At 48.1% G+C, this 22,563-nt stretch overlaps 1 protein-coding gene across 1 annotated transcript in view; it reads left to right on the plus strand.

Annotated features, from left to right (window-relative positions):
- Positions 1–22,563, plus strand: part of ADAMTS2 (ADAM metallopeptidase with thrombospondin type 1 motif 2) — a 175,635-nt gene that overhangs the window by 22,493 nt on the left and 130,579 nt on the right. Inside the window, exons 4-6 of the mRNA XM_049778439.1 lie at positions 13,194–13,325; positions 13,420–13,600; positions 16,627–16,636. Of these exons, the coding sequence (XP_049634396.1) occupies positions 13,194–13,325; positions 13,420–13,600; positions 16,627–16,636 (323 nt within the window). The remainder of the gene's footprint in view (positions 1–13,193; positions 13,326–13,419; positions 13,601–16,626; positions 16,637–22,563) is intronic.

Here is a 22,563-nt window from a genome sequence, read left to right on the forward strand (position 1 = left end):
CATCCAACAGGGTTCCCAAACCCAGGACAATTGAGGCCAGGGAGCACTTTGGAAGCACAGATGGAGGGGGAAAATAAATCCCTTTATCCTCTCTGCCCAGTGCAAAGGGTGCGAACATCTAGAACTTCCAAAGTGGCGGGGGATCAGTCTGTCTTTGCTCTGTGACAGGCCAACCCCCAAATCAGGAGCCCTACCCTGGGGTTGGAGGGTTGAATAAGCAGGGATTCCAGATTTGTTGGATAACAGGAGATCTGAGGCAGGAGAAAAAGCAGCTGGGTTTACAGGAGATTGCAAGGGACCTCAAGGGGTCGGATTTCTGGGCTCCCAGTCCCCTGGATAAGAGGAGAACAGAAGTTCCAGGGACCCTCTCCCCCAACCCAACCCTCCACTCCACATCCGTCCCGGGGGAGGTGGCTCAAAAGACGCTCAGCAGCGCCTGCGCGGATCTGGAAGGGGGGCGTAGCCGATACCGGGCGTGACGAGGATGGGGGCAAGGCGGGGCAGAGACTGGGCATGGCTAGAACGGGGCGTAGCGTGTTGCTGCAGGGGTCCCGAGACGGGTCACATCCTGTCCCTCTCCCCTAGGGTGATCCCTTCTCTCAACTGCCCTTGGTATTCCTAAAAGTGGGGGCCCACCTTTAATGCTCATTTTCCACACAGAACCCCCAAGTCCACTAGGGCTCATTAGGGAGATCAAGTGTTTTGGGGTGGGCTTAAGGGGCGGGAAAAGGGGAGAGGAAATGTGTTAGAGGGCACGTGGAGGAATATCAGGTCCCCATGGTCTGCCCTGAGCTCCTAGGGCCTGGTTTCTGAGAGCACAGCTCATGGCTAATGACAGGATATGCACTTCTGCTGCAGGCCTTGTCTAATGGTTCCATTTGGGGTTTTAGACCAGACTCAAAGGACTGGAGCATATGCCAGTTCGACCTCTGCTTCTCTGAGTTCCCCTCTGGTGATTTCCCCATCCCTCAGTCTAATAAGACAGTGGTTAGGACTTTTACCTTGCACCTGGCCAACCAGGGTTCTATCCCCGGCATCCCATACGGTCCCTAAGTTCTGCCAGGTATGATCCCTTCACACAGAGCCAGGAATATCCCTTGAGCACCATTGGGTGTAGCTCACACACACAAAAAGAAACCAAGAAAAGTCAATGTACAACAGAAATTCAATGGCCTCTTGGGGACACGTAATGCCATTGTCCTGATTGGGGAGAGAAAGGTGACAGGAAAGACCAGGTTGGTGAAGTCTTCCTGCAGCCAGGTGGGGCCTGGGCTGCCAGGAGTCCAGTCTGCCCCTGGGGTCAGCTGCTGTAGTCACAGAGGGTGTCCAGGTGGAAGAATACCAGGATGTTTGGCCAATGTCACTTATTTATTTATTTATTTATTTATTTATTTATTTATTTATTTGTAAAGGCAGTGTTGGTAGAGTTCTGAAGCAAAATCTGGCTCTTTACTGAGCCATGCCAGGGGTGATCAGAGTAATCGCTAAGCACAGAATCAGGAAAAAGCCCTGAACAATCATGGGTGTTACCTAAACACCAAATAAATTTTAAAAAATTAAGTCCAATAAAATAAAAAAAAAGTAAAATAAAATGGAGGATATAAAATAAGTAAAAGAAAATGTTAAAAAGTTGGGTCTGGGGGCCTGGAGAGATAGCACAGCAGCGTTTGCCTTGCAAGCAGCCGATCCAGGACCAAAGGTAGTTGGTTCGAATCCCGGTGTCCCATATACAGGTCCCCTGTACCTGCCAGGAGCTATTTCTGAGCAGACAGCCAGGAGTAACCCCTGAGCAATGCCAGGTGTGGCCCAAAAACCAAAAACCAAAAAAAAAAAAAAATTGGGTCTATGGGGCCAGAGAGATAGCATGGAGGTAAGGCATTTGCCTTGCATGAAGAAGGATGGTGGTTCGAATCCCAGCATCCCATGTGGTCCCCCAGCCTGCCAGGAGCAATTTCTGAGCATAGAGCCAGGAGGAACCCCTGAGCACTGCCACGTATGACCCAAAAACCAAAACCAAAACCAAACGAAAAAGTTGGGTCTAGGGCGAGCGAGATAGCACAGCGGTAGGGCATTTACCTTGGATGCAGCTGATCCAGGGTGGACTGTGATTTGAACCCTGGCATCCCATATGGTCCCCTGAGTCTGCCAGAAATTATTTTTGAGCAAAGAGCCAGAAGTAACCCCTGAGCGCTGCCGGGTGTGACCCAAAAACCAATAACCAAAAAAAAAAAAAAAATGGGGGGGGAGTTATAGCACAGTGGCAGACCACTTGCCTTGCATGCTGTCAACCTGGGGACCCCGGTTAGATTCCTGGCATCCCATATGGTCCCCCGAGGCTGCCACGAGCAATTTCTTTTTCCTTTTTCCTTTTTTTCTTTCTTTCTTTTTTTTTTCTTGCCTTTTTTTTTTTTTTTTTTTTTTGGCTTTTGGGCCACACCTGGCGTTGCTCAAGGGTTACTCCTGGCTATCTGCTCAGAAATAACTCCTGGCAGGCACGGGGGACCATATGGGACGCCAGGATGCGAACCAACCACCTTGGGTCCTGTGTTGGCTGCTTGCAAGGCAAACGCTGCTATGCTATCTCTTCAGGCCCCACGAGCAATTTCTGAGCACAGAGCCAGGAGTAACCCCTGAAGGCAGTTGGGTGTGACCCCAAAAACAAAAAAGAAAGAAAGAAGAAAGAAAGAAAGAAAGAAAGAAAGAAAGAAAGAAAGAAAGAAAGAAAGAAAGAAAGAAAGAAAGAAAGAAAGAAAGAAAGAAAAGAAAGAAAGAAAGGTAAAATTGGAGCCAGAGCAATAACACGAGGTGGGGTGGTGGGATAGGGCCTTTGCCTTCCACGATGCCAACCTGGGTTCCATTCCCAGCATCCCATAAGTCCCCCGAGCCTGCCAGGAGTAATTTCTGAACACAGACCCAGGAGTAACCCAGTAATGCCGCAAGGTGTGGCCCCAAAACAAAATACAGAAAATTAGAAAAATTAAAATAAAATAAAGTAAAATATAATGATTTTAAATAAATATAAAGTGGAGCTTGAGTGATAGCACAGTGGGTAGGTTAGCTTGTAAATGGCTGACCTAGGTTTGGTCCTTGGCATCCCATAAAGTCCCCCAGCACCTCCAGGAGTGATTCCTGAGTGCAGAGCCAAGAGTAATGAATGCATGAGTACCTCCGGGAGTGTGACCCCAAAACCAAAACAAGAATAAAGTAAATTGAAGTGAAATGCAGTGGCATAGAGTGAAATGACACGGATACAGCAGCTCTTTTTCACGGTCTGGGCGGTTCCGTGTGCGGTGCTGACCCAGCAGACTTGGTGCGTCTGGCAGCTCTGCCCCTGCCTCTCAAGCTTCCCCTGCGGGGTTGGTTGCAGCTCACCTTCCTTGTTGGCCCGGACCGAGGCAGGACCCAGGGCAGACACAGTGGCAACTACAGTGGCAGGAGGATCGGGTTCTAAGGCTATGCTCAGTCGCAGGGGCGCACCCCCCAACCCCCACCCCGCAAACCCGGGTCACCATCTAGATGTCGGGACGGGCTTATCGTACCCCACCGCTAGGGGACAGCAGTGCCCTTCCAGCCATTGACCTTTTGTTGAGTTTTGTGTAGTTTTGTTTTGGGCCCACACCAGGCAGCTCAGGGTTGACTCCAGTAGGGCCAGGGGGAAGGGGAGTAGAGGGGGAGAGGGAGGGGAAGAAATGGGGGAGAGAGAGGGAGAGAGAGAATGAGGTTAGGTGCACTAGGAGAGGTTCAAGGGGGTCCAAAGGGTCACTCACAGGTGCTTCAACTACTGGGCAGTAAATAACAAAGTTCAAGGTGGAAGTACCTCTTAGTAGTAATCAGGCACAAGCCCCTCTGAGGGACCCTGTCCCCCAGTATCAGAGGGACCCTCATACATGTACCTTAGGGTTTTGGCTTTGGGCCAATACACTCCAGGGCTTCTAAGAATGGAAAAGAGTCTCTCCCCTCTTCTTTGTGAAACTCACACTCACAGCTGTTGGATGTTGTGATTCTCCCATCACACATAAGGGTGTCGAGAGCCATTTTCAAAGAAGCTGGCAAAGGAATCGAAAGAAAAGCTTCCTGAGACCTTTCTCTTTTTTCCTTTTTTTTAAAAAAATTTTTTTTTATTTTTTATATTGTTTGTTTTTGGGCTACACCTGGCAGCACTCAGTGGTTACTCCTGACTCTGTGGGCAAAACCACTCCTGGCAGGCTTGGGGGATGCTGGGGATTGAACCTGGGTCAGCCATGTGCAAGGCAAATGATCTACCCACTGTGCTATCTCTCTGGCCCTCTCCTGAGAGGGTGTTTAAAGGAGGAAAGCAGGATATATGCTTTCCCAGTGGACTCAAGTCTGATTCCCTTCCAGGAGTAATCCCCAAGTACAGAACCAAGAGTCAACCCTGAGCACATAACCAGGAGTCAGTCCTGAGCAGAGAGCTAGAAGTCATACCTCAATACCACTGAATGTGGAGGAAAAAAAGATAAAAGAAAAGCACCAGGGGCCGGAGAGATAGCACAGCGGTAAGACATTTGCCTTAGACACAGAGGATGGTGGTTCGGATCCCAACATCCCATATGGTCCCCCGAGCCTGCCAGGAGCGACTTCTGAGCATAGAGCCAGGAGTAACCCCTGAGCGCTGTTGGGTGTGACCCAAAAGAAAAAGAAAAAGCACCAAAGCCACCAAAGGATCTCATAACACCCCCAACAGTTGGCCTGGTTCCAGAACTCTGAAGATATCATGGTTCTAATGCCTCCAAAAATAAATCCGATAAGGTTTCCTTGGGTGAAAACCACAGACAGCTGAGAAATGATGGAGATGGAAGGGGGCACATTGCTCTTTTCAAACTGTCCTGGGTCCAAAGCACCCAGATCTTTTATCCCACATCAACAGTGTTCAGGCACCTCAAACTTATTATTTCACTGCTGCTTTTGGACCATACATGGTGATGTTGGAGGCTTACTCACAATTGCTCCCAGTGATGTTTTCTGAGTATGATGGGGTGACTGTGCTCAGCAGTTATTCCTGGTGGTGCTTGGGGGACCATATGGGATGTTGAGGCTCAAACATGGGTCATTTGTGTGCAAGGCAAGCGCCTTCTCTGCTAGCATGGGAAGCTTTTTCTTGGCACTGAAACTAGTTCAGCAGGGAGTGATGGCCCCAGCCCAGGCTGGAGACAACAGCTTCGTAGAGAGGGATACATGTATGTATTGGGGGAATCCTTGTTTGAGACCCAGCAGGGGTGGGGTGATGTCACAGTTGTACACATTCTAGTTATTTTCTAGGAAATTCTTGCATATGCACTAGGGAGAATGGGGAGCAGACACCTGGAGGAACAGTAGACTTCACATATCAGAGAATAGGGGAGAGACATCATTGGGGTGTGTTTTGGCTAGGGATGAAGAACAAGGAAATGGTGTGCTAAGAAGGTTCCATGGATCTTAGTCTCTATGTTCCAGGACTGTGGGGCAGAGGGGACTGATCAGTGTAAATCTTTGATTAAGGCTTGACTTTGGTCCAATCAGAACCAGGAGATGGCACTGGTCTGGTCTGTCCCGGACGTAGGGGGGACTTTCTCCTAACTCTAGCTTCAACAATTTGTGTAAGTTTTACCTCACCCCCTAAAAGTCTGTTTGATTTTTTTTTTTGGTCTGTTGGTTTTGGGGCCAATCACAGAGATGCTCAGTGATTACTACTGGCTCTGCACTCAGGAATTACTCCTGGTGGGGCTTTGGAAACCCCTGTGGGATGCAGAGGATTGCTGCGGACGTGTTGCTGCGTCCCTAAGAAAACCTTCGTAGGGTCCGAGAACCTTTGTGGGCGGATATGAAATATAAAATAATGATACCACACGCAGTATGTGTGGGGTCAACACCTTTCTGGCAAGAGTGCGACAAATTTAATCTTCAGGAAAGGGAGTATATAAAGGGAACAAAGAGGCAGTCATAACATGAAAGAAATGTAATGTACATTGTTTGATGTTAGAACAAATACACATAACTTTAGGTGGTTTGTAACTTTAGAATAGAATAGGTTGCAGTTTGGAGTTAGAGGATAAAAGGAAGACTGAATTCTTACATATCAAAAAAGTTCCTGGCCCTAGGTGTCATTACTGATGTAAATTAAGGGATAGCAGGAATACTAGTTTACTCCTGATAACAAATATTCTTAACCTGAGGGAAATAGTATTCTAGCTAGGGGCTAAAACCCACTTCCTATGATCTGGTAATAGAAAGAGAATAACACTAAAGAAAGGGATACAATAATTATACCTGGTGAAATAATCTAATTCTACACTGTCCAAACCTGTTTGCAAGCAGGTATTCAAAGTGACAGGAAGAGTTTCCAAGACAGAAATCATTCTGCTTTGAGGCTCAAAAGCAGGGAGAGAAGACCATTGTCTTGAAGATGTTATGTTTTGACTTGGCCTTCAGAAGTGAGAAGGCTGACAGAAAGAGAGCTGGCTGGACTTTAAGTTGCAAATATGCTAAGCCAGCAGGGAACTTCTAGCAGCTTGCTTTGGTACTGAAATTCCTTTAATGACTGCAAGATAGCTAAGGCCGAATCTTTGTAGTGGCAAAAGAGACAAAATTCAAATAAAGAGAAAATGTAATGTCACAGCCGTGTCAGAATTATAGCTAATAATCCACGCAAAGGGTCAATGATTGACTTCTCTGAACGGGCCTCTTGGTAGATAATTCTTGTGAGGAAAATTAGGCACTGCACCAGGAAGGCAAAAGCCACATCTGGTGCATGCTTCCTTACGCGGGTGGTAACAGGGGATCTAACCCCAGATGGCTGTACACAATCCAAGTGCCTTTCCCTCTGTACTATCACTCTGGACCCTCCTTCTGCATTTTCAGGAGAAAGAGAAAGGGGTCAAGGATGTATGAAGCTCTGACTGGGGGAACTTGCCAATGGTCAAGCAGAGCAGCAGCTCAGAGCAGGGACCAGAGAGATGGGTCAGGGCATCAGGCGGGGCCAGTAGCTCCTTCAAATGCGGCTCTTTCTCGTCCTGGTTTCCAGGTGGCCTGGAGATGGATGAGGGCCCAGCAGATGGAAGGAGGCACTTTGAAGCTGGCAAGAGAATAATCAGGACAAGCATCTTTGTGACCTAGAGCTGGGAGAGCAAAAGTTCCTGAGCAAAAGTCGCTGTCTTGCAAAGCTGAGGTGGAAAGTACATGGCTTTGGCTCCCTGCAGAAGGACAGGAGGTCAAGAAGGGTTTGATGTGGTCCAGGACAAAAGAAGACAGTGCTGACTGACTATGGCTCAGAGGCAACAATCAGATCTCGAGCAATAGAAGGCTCATTGGGGGCAGAGCAATAGTACAGCGGGTAGTGCACTTGCCTTTCACAAGCCAGTCCCAGTATGGTCCCTGGCATCCCATATGGATGCCCTAAGTCCCCGAGCACTGCTAAAAATAATTCTTGCGTGTAGAGCCAGAAATAACCCCTGAGCATCACTGGAAATGGCCCCAATTAAGCAAACAAACAAAAATTAATAGCTCGCGATAAAACATGTATTTGGGAACAGATGGGGAAGTCTTGGTAATGGAGTTTAGGGAATCTTAAAACCAAGCTATGACCTGAAAAGAATTACCTTGCTTTCTGACCCAAACCTAAGACTCAAGACTTAAAATGACTCCACCCAGTGTGAGTGAGGGGAAGGCACTTACCTTGCACATGGCATGGCTGACCCAGATTTATTTCCATTAAGGTCCCCTAAACACTACTGGAGGTGGCTCTTTGTTCCAGAGACAGGAATAGCCTCCCAAACGATACTAGGAGGTGCTCCTGAGCACAGAGCAAGAAATAACTACCAAGGGGCCAGAGAGAGTACTGAGGGTAGGGTGCTTGTCTGGCACGTGACCAATCTAGTACCTTTTAGGATCCTCTGAGCCCTGCAAGGAGTGATCCTTGAGCAAAGAACCTGGAATGAGCCTTGAACACTGCTGGGTGTATCCCAAACCACAAAATATTAATAACAAAAATTTTACTCCAAGCACCAATAGAGATTGCTTGCTCCTGAGCAAGCCAGGAGAAGCCTCTCTGAGTAGTTATGGGTGTGGTCCAGTCTCAGCACCCCAAACAAAGAATAAACAACAATGGTCAAACATTGGTTTTAAGGAAGCTATGATTAGAAGTACATTCTTTGTTTTGGGTCACATTTGGTTTTGCTCAATTTTTCTGGCTCTAGGCTCGGGAATCACTCCTGGTGGTGCCCAGGGAACCATATGAGGTGCTTAGGATCAAACCTGGGCTGACCACGTGCAAGGTGTCTGCCTTTCCTGCTATACTATCGCTCTGTCTCCTAGAAGTACATGTTTTAGAATTGATTTCTGTGACTGAAAATTAATAAAGCATTCAACAAATGGGTTCCCAGTTTGAATTTTGTGGAGAGTAGGTTAGGGCCACATTTCACAGTGCTCACGGGCTATTCCGGGGGTTATGCTCCTAAGCAACTCTCAGCCAATCTCTGGGGATGGTCTGTGGTGCTAGGAATTTAAACTGGGTTTGACTAGCGATAAGGCAAGTGTCTACCCTCCTCTTCTCTCTGACTCCAGTTTTTTTTTTCCCCCCTGGGGTCACATTTGTGTTGCTCAAGGCTCATTCTTGGAGAGATTCAAGGGACCCTGTAGGTTTCCTAGGACATGTACAGTGTAGAATGTAATGTGCTAGCTCTCTGCCTCCCTATTTATTTTTCTTGTGGCACTGGGACTCAGCCCTAAGACTTCTCCTGCTGATCTATATCACTGGTTCCTATATAAGTACTTTCGGGCCAGAGCAATAGTACAGGTAAGATAGTACAGATAAGTACAGATAGTACATGTAAGGCGCTTGCCTTGTACGTGGCCAATTTAGGTTCAATCCCTGGCATCCCATATGGTTCTCTGAGCACAGCCAGGAGTGATTTCTGAGTGCAGTCAGGATTGTCCCCTGAGCACTGCCAAAACAAAACAAGACAACAAACAAAAGTACTTTAAATAGACTCTGATGTGCCCTGTAGAAATGTATCTACATATCTACACATAAATTATATAAAAATCTATGTTATACATGTCTGAAACTGATCAGCCCTGAAAAGAATCAGCCGAGTCTGACACTAATCAGCTAGATTCATTTCCTGTCCGTTTCATATTCTGCTTCCTGCTCTATGCTGCCATCCCTGCCTCAGCTCCTCCCAACAACCACCAAGCTTCATCTAGTATGCTTTTTCCTAGAACAATGGAGGAGAATTGAGGTCAGAACTTTAGGACATGCCACCCCTTTGCAGATTCCTGGCAACATCTTCTCAGTGTGACTTCCAAAAATCCCATTGGATTGGCAAATTTCCTACCACTCCCTTCTTCCCCACTTCACCATCTTCGGCTTCACACACACACACACACACACACACACACACACACACACACACACACACACACACACACCTGCCACCTGTGCCCTGGCAGTTTCCTGACCTCTTACCAGGTCACATGCTTTGACACCTGCCTGCCTTGGCACAGCTCAGCCACCAGAGAGGGACCCTGCAGAGACCAAGTATTTGTGCTTTAGAGCTGCAGGTTGCTGGAAGTAGCAGCAGGCAAAGTGTGCTTTCTTTTAATGACTGTCAGGGGTAGCCTGGGAGGCAAGATGTTCTCCTGGTTCCAGAAGAGAATACAGTTTGGTTCAAAAAACAAAATTTGGGGAACCAGAGCAGTGGCATAAGTGGTAAGGCATCTGCCTTGCCTGCGCTAGCCTACAACAGACCTAGGTTCGATCCCCTGGCATCCCATATGGTCCTCCAAGCCAGGAACAATTTCTGAATGCGTAGTCAGGAGTAACCCCTAAGTGTCACTGGTTGTGGCCAAAAACCAAAAACCAAACAAAAAAAAACCCAACAAACCCCAAAAAATACCCAAAAATTTTTTTGGGGTACACCTTTAAATAAGTGCAGCAACCTGAGTCCTCCAGCCCCATCCCTCCCTCCCAGGTTGTAGATCCACTTCTAGCTGACCTCAGCTAAATATAAATGACATCATTTAACTGGACTGTGGATGTTGGGAGGGGGGCATTGATTCCATCAAGATATTCTAATTAAAAATATTTTTTTTGGTATTTGGGTCACACCGGCAGAGCTCAGGGGTTACTCCTGGCTCTGTGTTCAGAAATCGCTCTTTGCAGGCTCGTGAAACCATATGGGATGCTGGAGATTGAACCTGGGTCTGTCCAGGGTCAGAAGCATGCAAGGCAAATGCTTTATCGCTGTGTTATAGCTTTGGCCTCAGTTCAAATTATTTTTTAATACTATCATCTTGAGATACAGAGTTAAAAGTTGTTAATGGTTGAGTTTCAATCGTACAACGGTCCAACACCCATCCCTTCACCAGTGCATTTCTGCCACCAATGTCCCCAGTTTCCCTCCTACCCCAAAACCTACCTCTATGGCAGATACTTTTCTTCCCTCTTCCCTTTCTCCCTTTTAGGCACTGTGGTTTGCGATATTGTTACTGAAAGGGTATCATGCATATCACTTTCCCTCTTTTCAGCACCCAGTTTTTGTCCAGAGTGATCATTTCAGACTATCATGGTCATAGTGGTCCATTCTCTATTCTACTGTCCCCCGTCCCCCACCCTCATTCTGGCAAGCTTCCTTCTTACCAGGACCAGTCCTCTTGACCTTCATATATAGTATCTTTGGGCATTATTCTCATGTTGTTGTTATTGTTGTTGTTTCATATTGCATGAGTGTGACTTGTGAGGCGAACATTAGAACCACTATATTACTGAAACTCCCTGTCTCCCTCTATTTGTTTCATTCAGCATAATACTCTCCATTTCATTCAGACTAGAAACTGAGTTTCTATCTGACCCAGCAAAACAAACACAAAAACTGCAGAAAAGGCTTCTGCACTCCTATGTTCACTGCAACATTATTCACAATAGCCAGAATCTGGAAACAACCCAAGCTCTTGAGAGCAAATGAGTGGATAAAGAAACTATTGTGTGGCTGGAGTGACAGTACAGTATGTAGGGCATTTGTCTTGCACATAGCTGACCTGGATTCAATTCCCTGACATTCTTATGGTCCCCCATATCCCACCAGGAATGATTCCTAAACTCAGAGCCAGGAGTAACACCTGAGCACTGCTGAGTGTGTCCCCAAAACAAAAACAACCCCCAAGCCCCTATAGTATACAATAGAATACTATGCAGCCATATTCAATAAAATAAAATAACAGAGACTACTATGCGGCCATTAGGAAAAATGAAGTCAGAGTTTTGTTGAGTAGCTTAATATATCTGCCTTTCACCCCAGGTGGAAAGGAAATGTCTTTGGAGAGGAACGTGTGTGTGTGTGTGTGTGTGTGTGTGTGTGTGTGTGTGTGTGTGTGTGTGTGTCTGTGTGTGTGTGTGTCTCTGTGTGTGTGTGTGTGTGTGTGTGTGTGTGTGTGTGTGTGTGTGTGCAGGCTTGGATTGATGGGCATAAACCTCTTTCCAAGGAACCTGATCCCCAATCTGGCCAGCGTTTGGAGTGGGGGATGTGCCTGCGGCCCATAGCAGGATCCAACCCAGACCCTTGTAGGCATATCTGGAATGTGGAGGAGGGTTCCCAGCACACAGAAAAACACACACACAAACTCCGCTCAACAACTTTGGGTGGAAGTACTTGGTTCCCATCTCCAGATCCTTCCAGGGTGCAGCCCTCCAGCCACCTAGGTTACTCTCCAGTCTCCCAGCTGGGATCTTCTCCCTTCAGATCCCGATCCACTAGTCTGACTCCTCCACTCCAGGTCCTCCTCCGGCAGGCTCCTCTCATTTCAGACCTTCCACTTGCTTGACCGCACTCCCTCCAAGTCCTCATTCCTCTTCTGGTTTCTCTTCCTCTACGCCCAGCTCCACCCCTTGTACACCCAACCCTCGCCTGGCTCCTCCTCTCCTGTCCTGCCCTAGCCTGGCTCCTACCCTTCAACCAGATTCTTACTCAGACTCTCCCTCTCCGCTGACCTTAGAAATGCCTGGAGGGGCTTGCACTCAGTGTTCTCAGAAGAATCCTTCTCTCGGAGGCCCCGTAGCTCCTTTAGCACTTCTGTCCCCGAGGTGCCAATCTATAATGAACATCCATACATGCTGCAGCACGTGCCAGAGAGCGGCCTCTGGCCCCCAATTCAGTTCCCCTGCTGTCCTGCTCTTAGCCCGGCTTGGTGCCTGTCCCTGAGAATTTCTCACTTTTGTTCTGCCTGCCCGTCAAGCACATGGGGGCCAGACTGATTTCTTTCTTTTCTTTTCTTTTCTTTTTCTTTCTTTCTTTCTTTCTTTCTTTCTTTCTTTCTTTCTTTCTTTCTTTCTTTCTTTCTTTCTTTCTTTCTTTCTTTCTTTCTTTCTTTCTTTCTTTCTTTCTTTCTTCTTTCTTTCTTTCTTTCTTTCTTTCTTTCTTTCTTTCTTTCCTTCCTTCCTTCCTTCCTTCCTTCCTTCCTTCCTTCCTTCCTTCCTTTCTTTCTTTCTTTCTTTCTTTCTTTCTTTCTTTCTTTCTTTCTTTCTTCCTTTCTTCCTTCCTTCCTTCTTTGGGGGGGTCACACCCGGCAGCGCTTAGGGGTTACTCCTGGCTCTATGCTCAGAAATCTCTCCTGGAAGGCTCGGGGGACCATATCGGATGCCAGGGTTTGAACCACCATCCTTCTGCATGCAAGGCAAAAGCCCTACTACCTTCATGCTATCTCTCCGGCCCCCAGAGTGATATTTTTCAAATTCATTATTGGGGGCTGGGCAGGGGATTCAATACTTGGGCACTTGCATGGTTAAGGCCTGGGTTTGATCCCGGCACCCCTCATCCCACCAAGAAAGGAACAAGGAATAAACAGTGGGTTAGTTCACTGTTCTGCAGAGATTTCCCCCCTAAGTTTTGCTTCCCAGATCCAATGAGGCCCCCAACTCCTCTTCAAAGCGGGGGCGAAGGAAGGAAGGGAGTCGGGGGAACCGAGCGAGCTCTGGGGAGGGAAAAGGGCAGAGGGAAAGGACGAAGAACAGGAATCGCGGGGGCTGAGCGATGATAAGAAGAGACTTAAATCTTGGTGGGGGAAACGGATCTGAGGTTGTCTGGCTGCCCTGGGCTGCCTAGGGAGGGGTGGGGGAAGAAGGGGCTGTGGTTTTAGGCACCCAGGGAAGCGGGGTCGGGCGGGGCCTGTGCTCTGTGGTTGAGGCTGCATTCTGGGTCCAGGGACACGGCCGGCGCCTTAGGAGCTGCTCGGGGCTGGGTGTGGGTGTGGGAGAGGACGGCTCCAGGCCTTCCCACTGCCACGTGGCGCCGCCGTGGGCGCGGACGGGCTGCTGGAGCGCGCTACGAGCGGATGTGAGTGCAGCCAGAGTGCGGAGAGGGGCCGCGGTCCCATCCCTTCCCGGCCCCCTTCCAGCGGGATCCGCCCCTCGGGCCTGCTCTCCCCCAGCCCCCGCACCGCCGGGCTGCAAAGACCCAGCCCCAGCGTGCTCCGCCCCTCCAGGCTCTCTTCGGGTATTTGGGCCTCGCAGTGGTCCCTCCCGTGCCGGCCGGCTCGGGGTCCCCAGGCCATCGCCCACTACCATGGCCCCACCCCGCAGGCGGGACTCTACCCCTTGTCCTGCCCACCGGTGTGACCACGCCCGCAAGGATACTGCCGGCCCCATCCCTGCAGGCCCTGGGGCAGTGGGCTCCTGCTTGGCTGCGCCCTGTTGTGGCCCCACCCCTCCTAGCTCACAGTAGCACCCGCTTTCTAGCCCCGTGGCCCCCTCCCATAAGTAACCCTAAGGTTGCAGGCCCTGGCAGGCCCAATCCAACAAGAGCTCCATGAACCTTTACCTTCCTCACATTCTGGCTTCTGCAGACCCTCCCAGTCTCTCTACAGCCCTCTGCAGTCCCGTTCCTCTTCTGGGCTCTGTCCCTATTTCTTTATCTTTTCTTTTGTTTTGTTTTGTTTTGGCCACATCCAGTGGTTACTTAGGTTTAGCTCAGGGTACTCCTGGCTCTGTGCTCAAGAGTGATTCCTGACAATGCTTAGGAGACCACACGGGATGCCAGGGGTGGAACCCTGGGTCAGCCTAATGCAAGGCAAATTAACTACCTGTTGTGCTATCCCTCCAGCCCCTTTGCCTTCATTTCTTTTTGGTACGTATTTAGACAAAAGAGAACTATAACAAAGACCTCTATATACCTAAAACAGGGGCTTAGGGGATGGGAATATGTTCTGGAAGGTCTGTCTGGCAGAGCAAAAGATGGTTGAGATGCTGTTGTCAAATCTTAGAAATGAGCTCAAAGCAATTCCAGGATTCTTGGTAGCAAATTTGCTGAATTAAAACATCCTAAAATGGGTCTTCCAGGTCCTCCTTTCTGGGAATGTCCCCTAGACCAGATAGCTTGAGATGTCTAACACTTTCAGATACATACCCAGTGGGAAGAAATAGCATCCCCAGTAAAGTTCAGATTAAAAACAAATCAACCCACAAAGTACTGCCGAAGGCTGTTGGTGAGTCCAGCCGGGTCATGGGAACAATCTGGGCCAGTCTATTTGATTGGCAGCTCCCTTCCCAATTCCAAAGGGGATGCTTTCCAGAGGGTAGGAGGAAGTGATCTGAGAGATCTTGCATGGATGGGGATCCTTTCTGTGCTGTCAGGCAGCTGGACTTGAAGCTAAGCCTCTCCTAAGCTTCTGTGAGGTACAGACCAAAACCACAGACTAAGATTCTGGAGGATTCCCCTCACCCAGGAAGTTCTAATATAGATTATGGCACCAGAATTTGTATCCACGTGCATGATCATGTTATCTGCAGATATAGGCGTCTGGCCCTTCCCAGTGCACTTAAGATTCAGTGCTCTGGAAAGAGAATGCTGGGAGAGGAGTGGGGGAGTCAGGACTGCGCCCTCCTCCATGCACCATGGGCAGGGTCACAATGGGGCGGGGCCATTGCAGCCTTGCAGAAGGGGGTTGGTGGTGGAGAGACCTGAGGGGGGAGTCACACTGGAAGGGTGATGAAGAAGGGAGGGGGCCACAGGGTCTTCACATTTGGACCTCAGCCTCAGCTTGCTCCAGGTCATGTGGTGCCTAGGGGCAAAACCTCAAGTGCACGTGCCCTCATCATACACAGGACTTGCATTGCATCGCCCTATCTCTGATTTTCCTAGAAGGAACCTGTGGAAGTGAGAGCCACATAGAATAAAATGCCAGAGACCAGTCCTGGGCCTGGAGAGATAATACAGTGGGTGGGGATCTTGCCTTTGATGCGGCCAATCAGGTTTCAACATCCCCCCAATCCTGTATGGTCCCCTGAGCCCCGCAAGAAGTGACCTCTGAACATAGAACCAGAAGTGAACCCTGAGTGCAAAGCCACTGAGACACTGAGTCACCGATAAATGTGACCCCCCAAAATCACAAACTAGGGGCCAAAGAGATAGCACAGCGATAAGGCAAAGTTTGCCTTGCAAGCAGTCGACCTGGGATGGATTGGAGTGCGATTCTGGGCCCCCTTCACCCCGTCTGCATTGATTTCTTAGCAAAGGGCTCTGAAATCTTAACGTCTGGGTGGCCTTGAGGGTGGGATGGGCAGGGGAGCTGTTGAGTCCTCCACCTCTGCTCCATAGTGAACTGGAGGGTTCAATTATAGGGAAAACCAGTACTTAATAAGTGTCTGAGCCAGCACACTTGTGTATTCTTTGAACCCTTCCTTTTTTTTTTTTTTTGGACCATACCTGCATTTGCACAGGGCTTACTCCTGGCTCTGCACTGAGAAATTACTTCTAGTGAGTCTCAGGGGATTATATGGGATTTCAAAGATCCAACCCAGGTTGGCCTCTTGCAAGGCAAGTGCCTTACCTGTTGTACTATCTTTCTTTCCCCCCTGAACTTTTTTTTTTAGCAAAGAGGTGAGGCAGAACAGACAAGGCAGGTGCTGATAAGGTGTTCTCTGGGTGATCTGGGGATGTCCTCATTGAGGAACCCACTTGCTCTTCTCTTATTTGGGTCTGTTAAAGAAGAGGCTCTTGTTGTTTTTGAAAGGAGGGAAGTTAGTATTACTGACATCAGTCTAATATGTGTCTAGACAAATGTGAAGGGCTATATTGCAGGGAGAGAGAAGGAGAGAGAGAGAGAGACAGAGACTGGGTGGGGGGGGGGACAAACAGGGTCTGGAGCCCAAACCAGCCCCAGGAACAGACAAATCTTTAAAATGCACAACCCATCTGCAGAACCTTGAGATGGCAGGCTCAGAGCAAGGCTGCAAAGAAGAGGCTCTGTGAGGGGAGGCTGGTAGAAAACATGAAGAATATTAAAGGAGACGATCCATAGCTCAAGCTCTCCTGGTGACAAGGATCCTAGCAACAGACTTGGAGGAAATGGTATTAAAAACTCACTTGGCAGTGGGAAAGCTGCACATTCCCCCCAATCCAGGATAGACAGCTGCCTTGCCTGGAGATGTCTAATTTCTGCCCATTTCCCCTGTCTGGGGGAGGGGGTCACCAGCAGCTTTGCTTGGGGTGCATCCCTACTCTGGAGAATTCTACAATATTCTCTCTTGAGCTTGAAACTGCCCTTGTCTGGCTCAGATAAAAGAATCTGACCTCACCATATGTCTCCTGCCTTGAAATGCTTTGCAGAGGCAGGACTGATTTTTCCCTTTTCCTGCAGCAAGGAGCAGGTCCTTACTTCAATTAGTGCTCCACCGTGCTTCATGAGAAGTTGCCAGGGTCCCAGGGAATGAAATAATCCATGGTTATAGTGGGACTCTGGTGCAGTTTGTGATGGTGGCTGTGTGGAGCCGTGAGAGAGAAGGTCTGCACTATGTAGCTTTTAGAGCAGACTATCAGTCCTACACAGCTTTCAGGCACAACATGGAGGACCTAGCCTGGAATAATCCACAGTAAAGATGAAGGTGTGTGGAATGCACGGGGAGATCTCTCTCCTGGGTGAGAAGCTGGCCATCTCCCAGGTGCTCGTGTTAGTGCAGAAATATGTTTATTCTTGAGCTTGTATGTTCTTGATAATTATAAAAGAGATTTGCAGGTGAAATGCAGATGTGAGATTGGAGCAATAGGACAACAGGTAAGGCAATTGCCTTGCATGCAGCCAACCCGAGTCAATCCCTGGCACCCCATATGGTCCTAAAGCATCTCCAGGAGTGATTTATGAATGCAGACACAGTTGTGCATTGCCTGTTCTTTGCCGGGTGTGGCTCCCAAACTAAAACAAACGAGAACAAAAAAGCTACAGATGATTAAGTTTATTGTACAGTCAAAATAGACGGATCCATGTCCCCTAGCATCTCATATGGTCCCCTAAGCCAGGAGCAATTTCTGAGCACATAGCCAAGAGTAACCCCTGAATGTGCCCCCCTAAAAAAAGACAGAAGCGGAGAGAGAGAGAGTAGAGAGAGAGGGGGGGGAAGAGAGAGCACAGACCCACACATCCTCCTGTTATTAAGGTTTTGAAAGTTGAGAGGCTAGCAGACACATTTGGGTGAGCCATTGTTGTATTAATTATTAATTATAAAGTCCTATTGGTGCATGGATGGATGGTGAGGCCCTTCTTGGCCCAGCTTTGTGCCTGCAGCCCCCATGGCCTGGCGGGTCTGTAGGTATTAGGGTAATGGTGAGGAAATGACCCTCAGCAGTCAGATGAAGTTTCAGGAGACATAAAGTTTTATTACAAGGCCCTAAACACCATGTACGTATTTCTTACATGGTCTTAACCAACCTCTCTGCACCCAAACTGTGTCTCTTCTTTCCTGCTGCATCTTCCTTGCTCAGTTTCTCTGCTGAATCTGTCTCACCCATCCCCAGACCACTCTAATTACCCACCACAGATCCTTCCCAGATGTGGGAAGGTCTCCCTTTCCAGGTGAGATAGGCAGGAAGTTGGGGAGTGGGTAAAAAGCCACCATTCAGACTGTCGTGGATAGAAGAGAGATGACACCCCCAGAATGGGTTATGTCATTTTGCTCTCTATGTTGTCAGAGGACAGACACACAAAATGACTGCCAGCATTCTTCATACCTTATGTGGCTTGAATACGTGACTCACGGCACTCGGTTCTATTAACCAGCCCCGGGCTTTAAGAAGGAATAAAAACCACTTTTGGTTAAGTGTCCCAGGAAGTATGCTGACATCTGTCCATCTGTATCAGGAACCGATTTTGACAGTTACGAAAGACTCTCTGTTAGGATATAGCATTTACTGAGCACTATCTCGTAAAGATAAAAGATGTACCCTATTTCCTGTATGACTGTTTGCCTTTTACTCCTCTGCTTTCCCCCTCCCATTTGAAAACCGCTTTTAAAAGAACTGTCCCAGCGCAATAAAATTTGGACCTTGACAAGATTTCTTTGGCTTGGTCTCACTCTCCTTTTTCTCACCCATTCTTTTTCAGGTTTTGTTCCCTCCACCCCCACGAATAACTGAGTCCCATGGGACTGGACACTATGTCTTTTTTTTTTTTTTTTCTTCCTGATACAAGAAAGTGTTGCTTTGGTTTCTGTCCATTGGCGGAAGAATCCCTTTTCTCCTGAAAATTCTGTGTTGGGGACAGACTTGCCAGAGTATCTCACATACAGAGGAAGAAAGGATTTGAGAGTGGGGGATGTCAATTTGGAAGCCCCAATGTGAGAAAGTTTGTGCCTATGAGTGGACCTGAAGGTACAAAGGAGATAAAAAGGATAAAAAGGGATTGATTTCCTCTCAATACACCTCTGATAGGCTGGTAGGGGGCTGTCAGTACCTAATATCCCCTCTGATAGGCTGGCAGAAGGCAGTGAGGAGTAAGCTCTGAGCTACAATAGTTACGGCCCCAAAATTAAACAAAAGAAAAAAGTCAACAGAAAGTTTATTCTTTGTTGTGAAAGTGGAAGTATATCAGTCACCCTTGGACCATTTTGAGGGATATCTGATTGTTTACAGCCTATTTAAATGAGACTCTGAGAGGACCAATCGGATTTTATATGCTAATAATCCAAATCCTCTTCCTGGATTTCCAGAGCAGACTCCATAAAACAGCTGAGCCAAGGATCTGAGCCTGGTGGTGGAAAATGAAGCTCCAGAGGGACTTTTCTATGAATTCCTCTATGATGACGCTGATGATGTTTCCATGTACCCCACGTCCCCTGCACACATTGAAGCCTTTTGGGTTGGTTCAACTTCTTTCAGATTCCCTCTGGTTCCAGAGACTGACTTAGGTAAGACAACACTCACAGGGGAAGCAACAAAGGACTGGTTTTTTTTTTTGTTTGTTTGTTTGTTTTGTTTTTGTTTTTGTTTTTGTTTTTTGGGCCACACCCGGCATTGCTCAGGGGTTACTCCTGGCTGTCTGCTCAGAAATAGCTCCTGGCAGGCACGGGGACATATGGGACACCGGGATTCGAACCAACCACCTTAGGTCCTGGATCAGCTGCTTCAAGGCAAACGCCGCTGTGCTATTTCTCCTGGCCCGAGCAAAGGACTGTTGATCTCTGCCAGCTTCCCTTGGCTTGTGACCACATGCTTTGCCTCTCCACTGTGTGGTCATCCAGCCTTGTCTTCCTGCCCCTTATTGGAAGGATATTTGTAGGGCCCGGGGGAGAATCAGGGTAAGTCATCTCCCCTCCCAGTTTTTACTGAAATCACATCTGCAAATAGGTCACAAATGTATCTTTCATGCTGCCAACTGGGGGAAAACAAAATAAAACAAAACAAAACATTGAAGAGTTGGTTAAGGCCACACTCTTAATCAGTAGATGCAAGTCTCAGAAGGGGAATGGAACTTTAGTGTGTTCTACAAATAGTCTGGATTGGGACAGGAGAGATAGTACAGCAGGTAAGGAGCTTGCCATGCATGCAGCTCCTGACCTGGGATTGATCCTGAGCATCTTATATGATTCCCTGAGTACTACCAGGAATGATTCATAAGTGCAGAGCCAGGAGTAACCCTTGAGCACGACTAGCCCCAAAACAAAACATCAGAAAAAAATAATCTGGAATAACTTTTCTTTTTATTTATTTATTTTTAACTTTATTTATTTATATTTATTTATTTATTTTTGGGCCACACCCAGCAGTGCTCAGGGATTACTCCTGGCTCTGCACTCAGAAATTGCCCCTGGCCTTTTTTGATCTGGAGGCTAGCTCTAGCCAGCATGGGATCTGGGGAGACCCCAGTTCAAAGGCCTTGTCTCTAGCTTGGGAGTGCTTGGAGCCTTGGTAGGCCCCCAGCCGTCCCCTTACCTGCCCCCTGGCCTCCAGGCCTTCCCTGGGACCCAGTCCAGGCGGCCAGAGAAGGTGGGTGTCAGGTGGTCCCTCCTGGAGGGGATCCCAAGCTTCCCCCGCCTTTCCCCCAGTAAAGACAGGGGGGGAGGGCAGAGGGAGGAGGGCGGGTAGATCCTGGCTTCCGGTTCTTTACCAAATCCTTTCTTGACCTGGAGGCTAGCTCTAGCCAGCATGGGGTCTGGGGAGACCCCAGTTCAAAGGCCTTGTCCCTAGCTTGGGGGTGCTGGGAGCCTTGGTAGGCCCCCAGCCATCCCCTCTCCTAGCCCCTGCCCTCCAGGCCTTCCCTGGGACCCAGCCCAGGCGGCCAGAAAAGGTGGGTCCAAATTGGGGGGTGCTGAGAGCTGCTTATTTTTATTAAGGCAGTCTCTGGCAATTTCTTACCAGTCTACATGTTTAAAACAGTAAATATTAATACTATATCCTATCCTTCAGTTATGTATTGTATATTTAGAATGTCCATCTTGTATTCTGCTCTTTCGCACACCCCTGTAAAGCTCATTTTCACTCCTTATATCTATCACCCCCAAGAATCAGTACCCCCCCATTTACCCTTTTTAACTTCAGTACTTCATAGTCTCAATCACAGTTGGGGGGTGCTGGGAGGCTTGGCAGGCCTCCAGCCATTCCCCTATTTCCCCCTGGACTCTAGGCCCGGCCTGAGTACCACCTCGGTGGCCTGCTGTGGGTTCCACATGGACTCTATTAGGGGTCTCCAGGCTCCCCCCCCACTCTAGGGAGGAGGAGCAGAGGGAGGGGTCGGGCAGATATCTGGCTTCCCGTGCTTTGATCCTGGAGGCGGGCTCTTCCCAGGTATGAGGTTAGGGGACACCCCAGACCGCAGGCATTTTCCCTAGCTTGGGAGGTGCTGGGAGGCTTGGCAGGCCTCCAGCCGTATCCTTATTTCCTCCCCTACTCCAGGTCTTCCCTGGTTGCCGGCCCAGGTGGACTCTATCGTGGTCCTCAGTCTTTCCCCCTTTCTCTCCCGACACTAAGTGTGGAACACATGGGGTGGATGGTGGGCCGATGCTGCACTGGTGTATGTCGGGACATTACATCGTGACATTCACTGGTATTTTTTTTCTCGTTGGTCTCCATTTCAAAAACCATATAATATTTAAAATAAAATGGGAGGATGGACTTTTAGTTTGGAAAGAGACTATTTCGGGTGAGGGTACCATATATTTTCAAAATAAAAATGAGAGGATGGACTCTCAGGCTGGGAAGAGGCCAGTACTCTTTACCTACTTGTTTACTCTCAATGGCCTCTTGGCCTCTTCCTTCTTTTATTGTGTAACTGTGATTACTACCATACCAGGTTTCTGATTAGTTCCTATAAACGGTGACAATTGAGTCCACTGTCTTAAGCTAGATTGTTTATTTTCCCCAGTCTTTATCTTTTCTCCTCTTTGTGAACTGTTCAATAAGATATTTTGGTGAAAGAGTCCCTCTCCATCTTTCCTCCCTTTGCTATTTATTAAATAAGGAAGTCTGTAGAAGTGTCCCTCCATTTAATGTTTATATAAGAACCAAGTCAATTGGATTGTTGGACTTGTTCTAGCATCCCCGTAAGTACCAATCTTGCCATGTGATACTGTTCTTCCTTTGCATAGGCACATTAAAATGGGAAATTATATACAAATATGTTCTTATAGAGATGGGAACACACAAATTTTCTTAAACGGTGACAATTGTGTCCACTGTCTTAAGTTAGATTGTTTATTTTCCCCTGTTCAATAAGGAATGTTGGTGAAAGAGTCCCTCAGTTTAATGCTTATGTTTGAACCAGGTCACGGGGATTGTTGGACTTGTTCTTGTGACCCCCTTATGTGCTGATAACGCCAGGTGGCATTATACCTTGAGCATGGGCACATTAAAATGGAAAATACTATACATACAAATAAGTTCTTATCTAATAGAGATAGGAATACACAAATCTAGTGGTGCAATGGAACCTTACACCCTGAACATTGACATGATGACCTGGCACAGACCTCAAAGGTTTGGTCATTTTCCAGTCACCCCTGAACCAAGGAAGCCATCTACGAAACATCCAAAGTTGTCTATGTCATCACCTGGAAGCAATTCTCTACCAGGGAAGACCGGTCTTCTACTGCTGCTCTGACATAAATTTACTCAAAAGAGTCTTCCCTTAACACTGAGATTTTGTTTTTGTTTTTGTTTTTGTTTTGTTTTTGGGCCACACCCGGCAGTGCTCAGGGGTTACTCCTGGCTGTCTGCTCAGAAATAGCTCCTGGCAAGCTCGGGGGACCATATGGGACACCGGGATTCGAACCAACCACCTTTGGTCCTGGATCGGCTGCTTGCAAGGCAA

This window comes from Suncus etruscus, chromosome 8, assembly GCF_024139225.1.
Source record: "Suncus etruscus isolate mSunEtr1 chromosome 8, mSunEtr1.pri.cur, whole genome shotgun sequence".
In the NCBI taxonomy this organism is placed as follows: Eukaryota; Metazoa; Chordata; class Mammalia; order Eulipotyphla; family Soricidae; genus Suncus; species Suncus etruscus.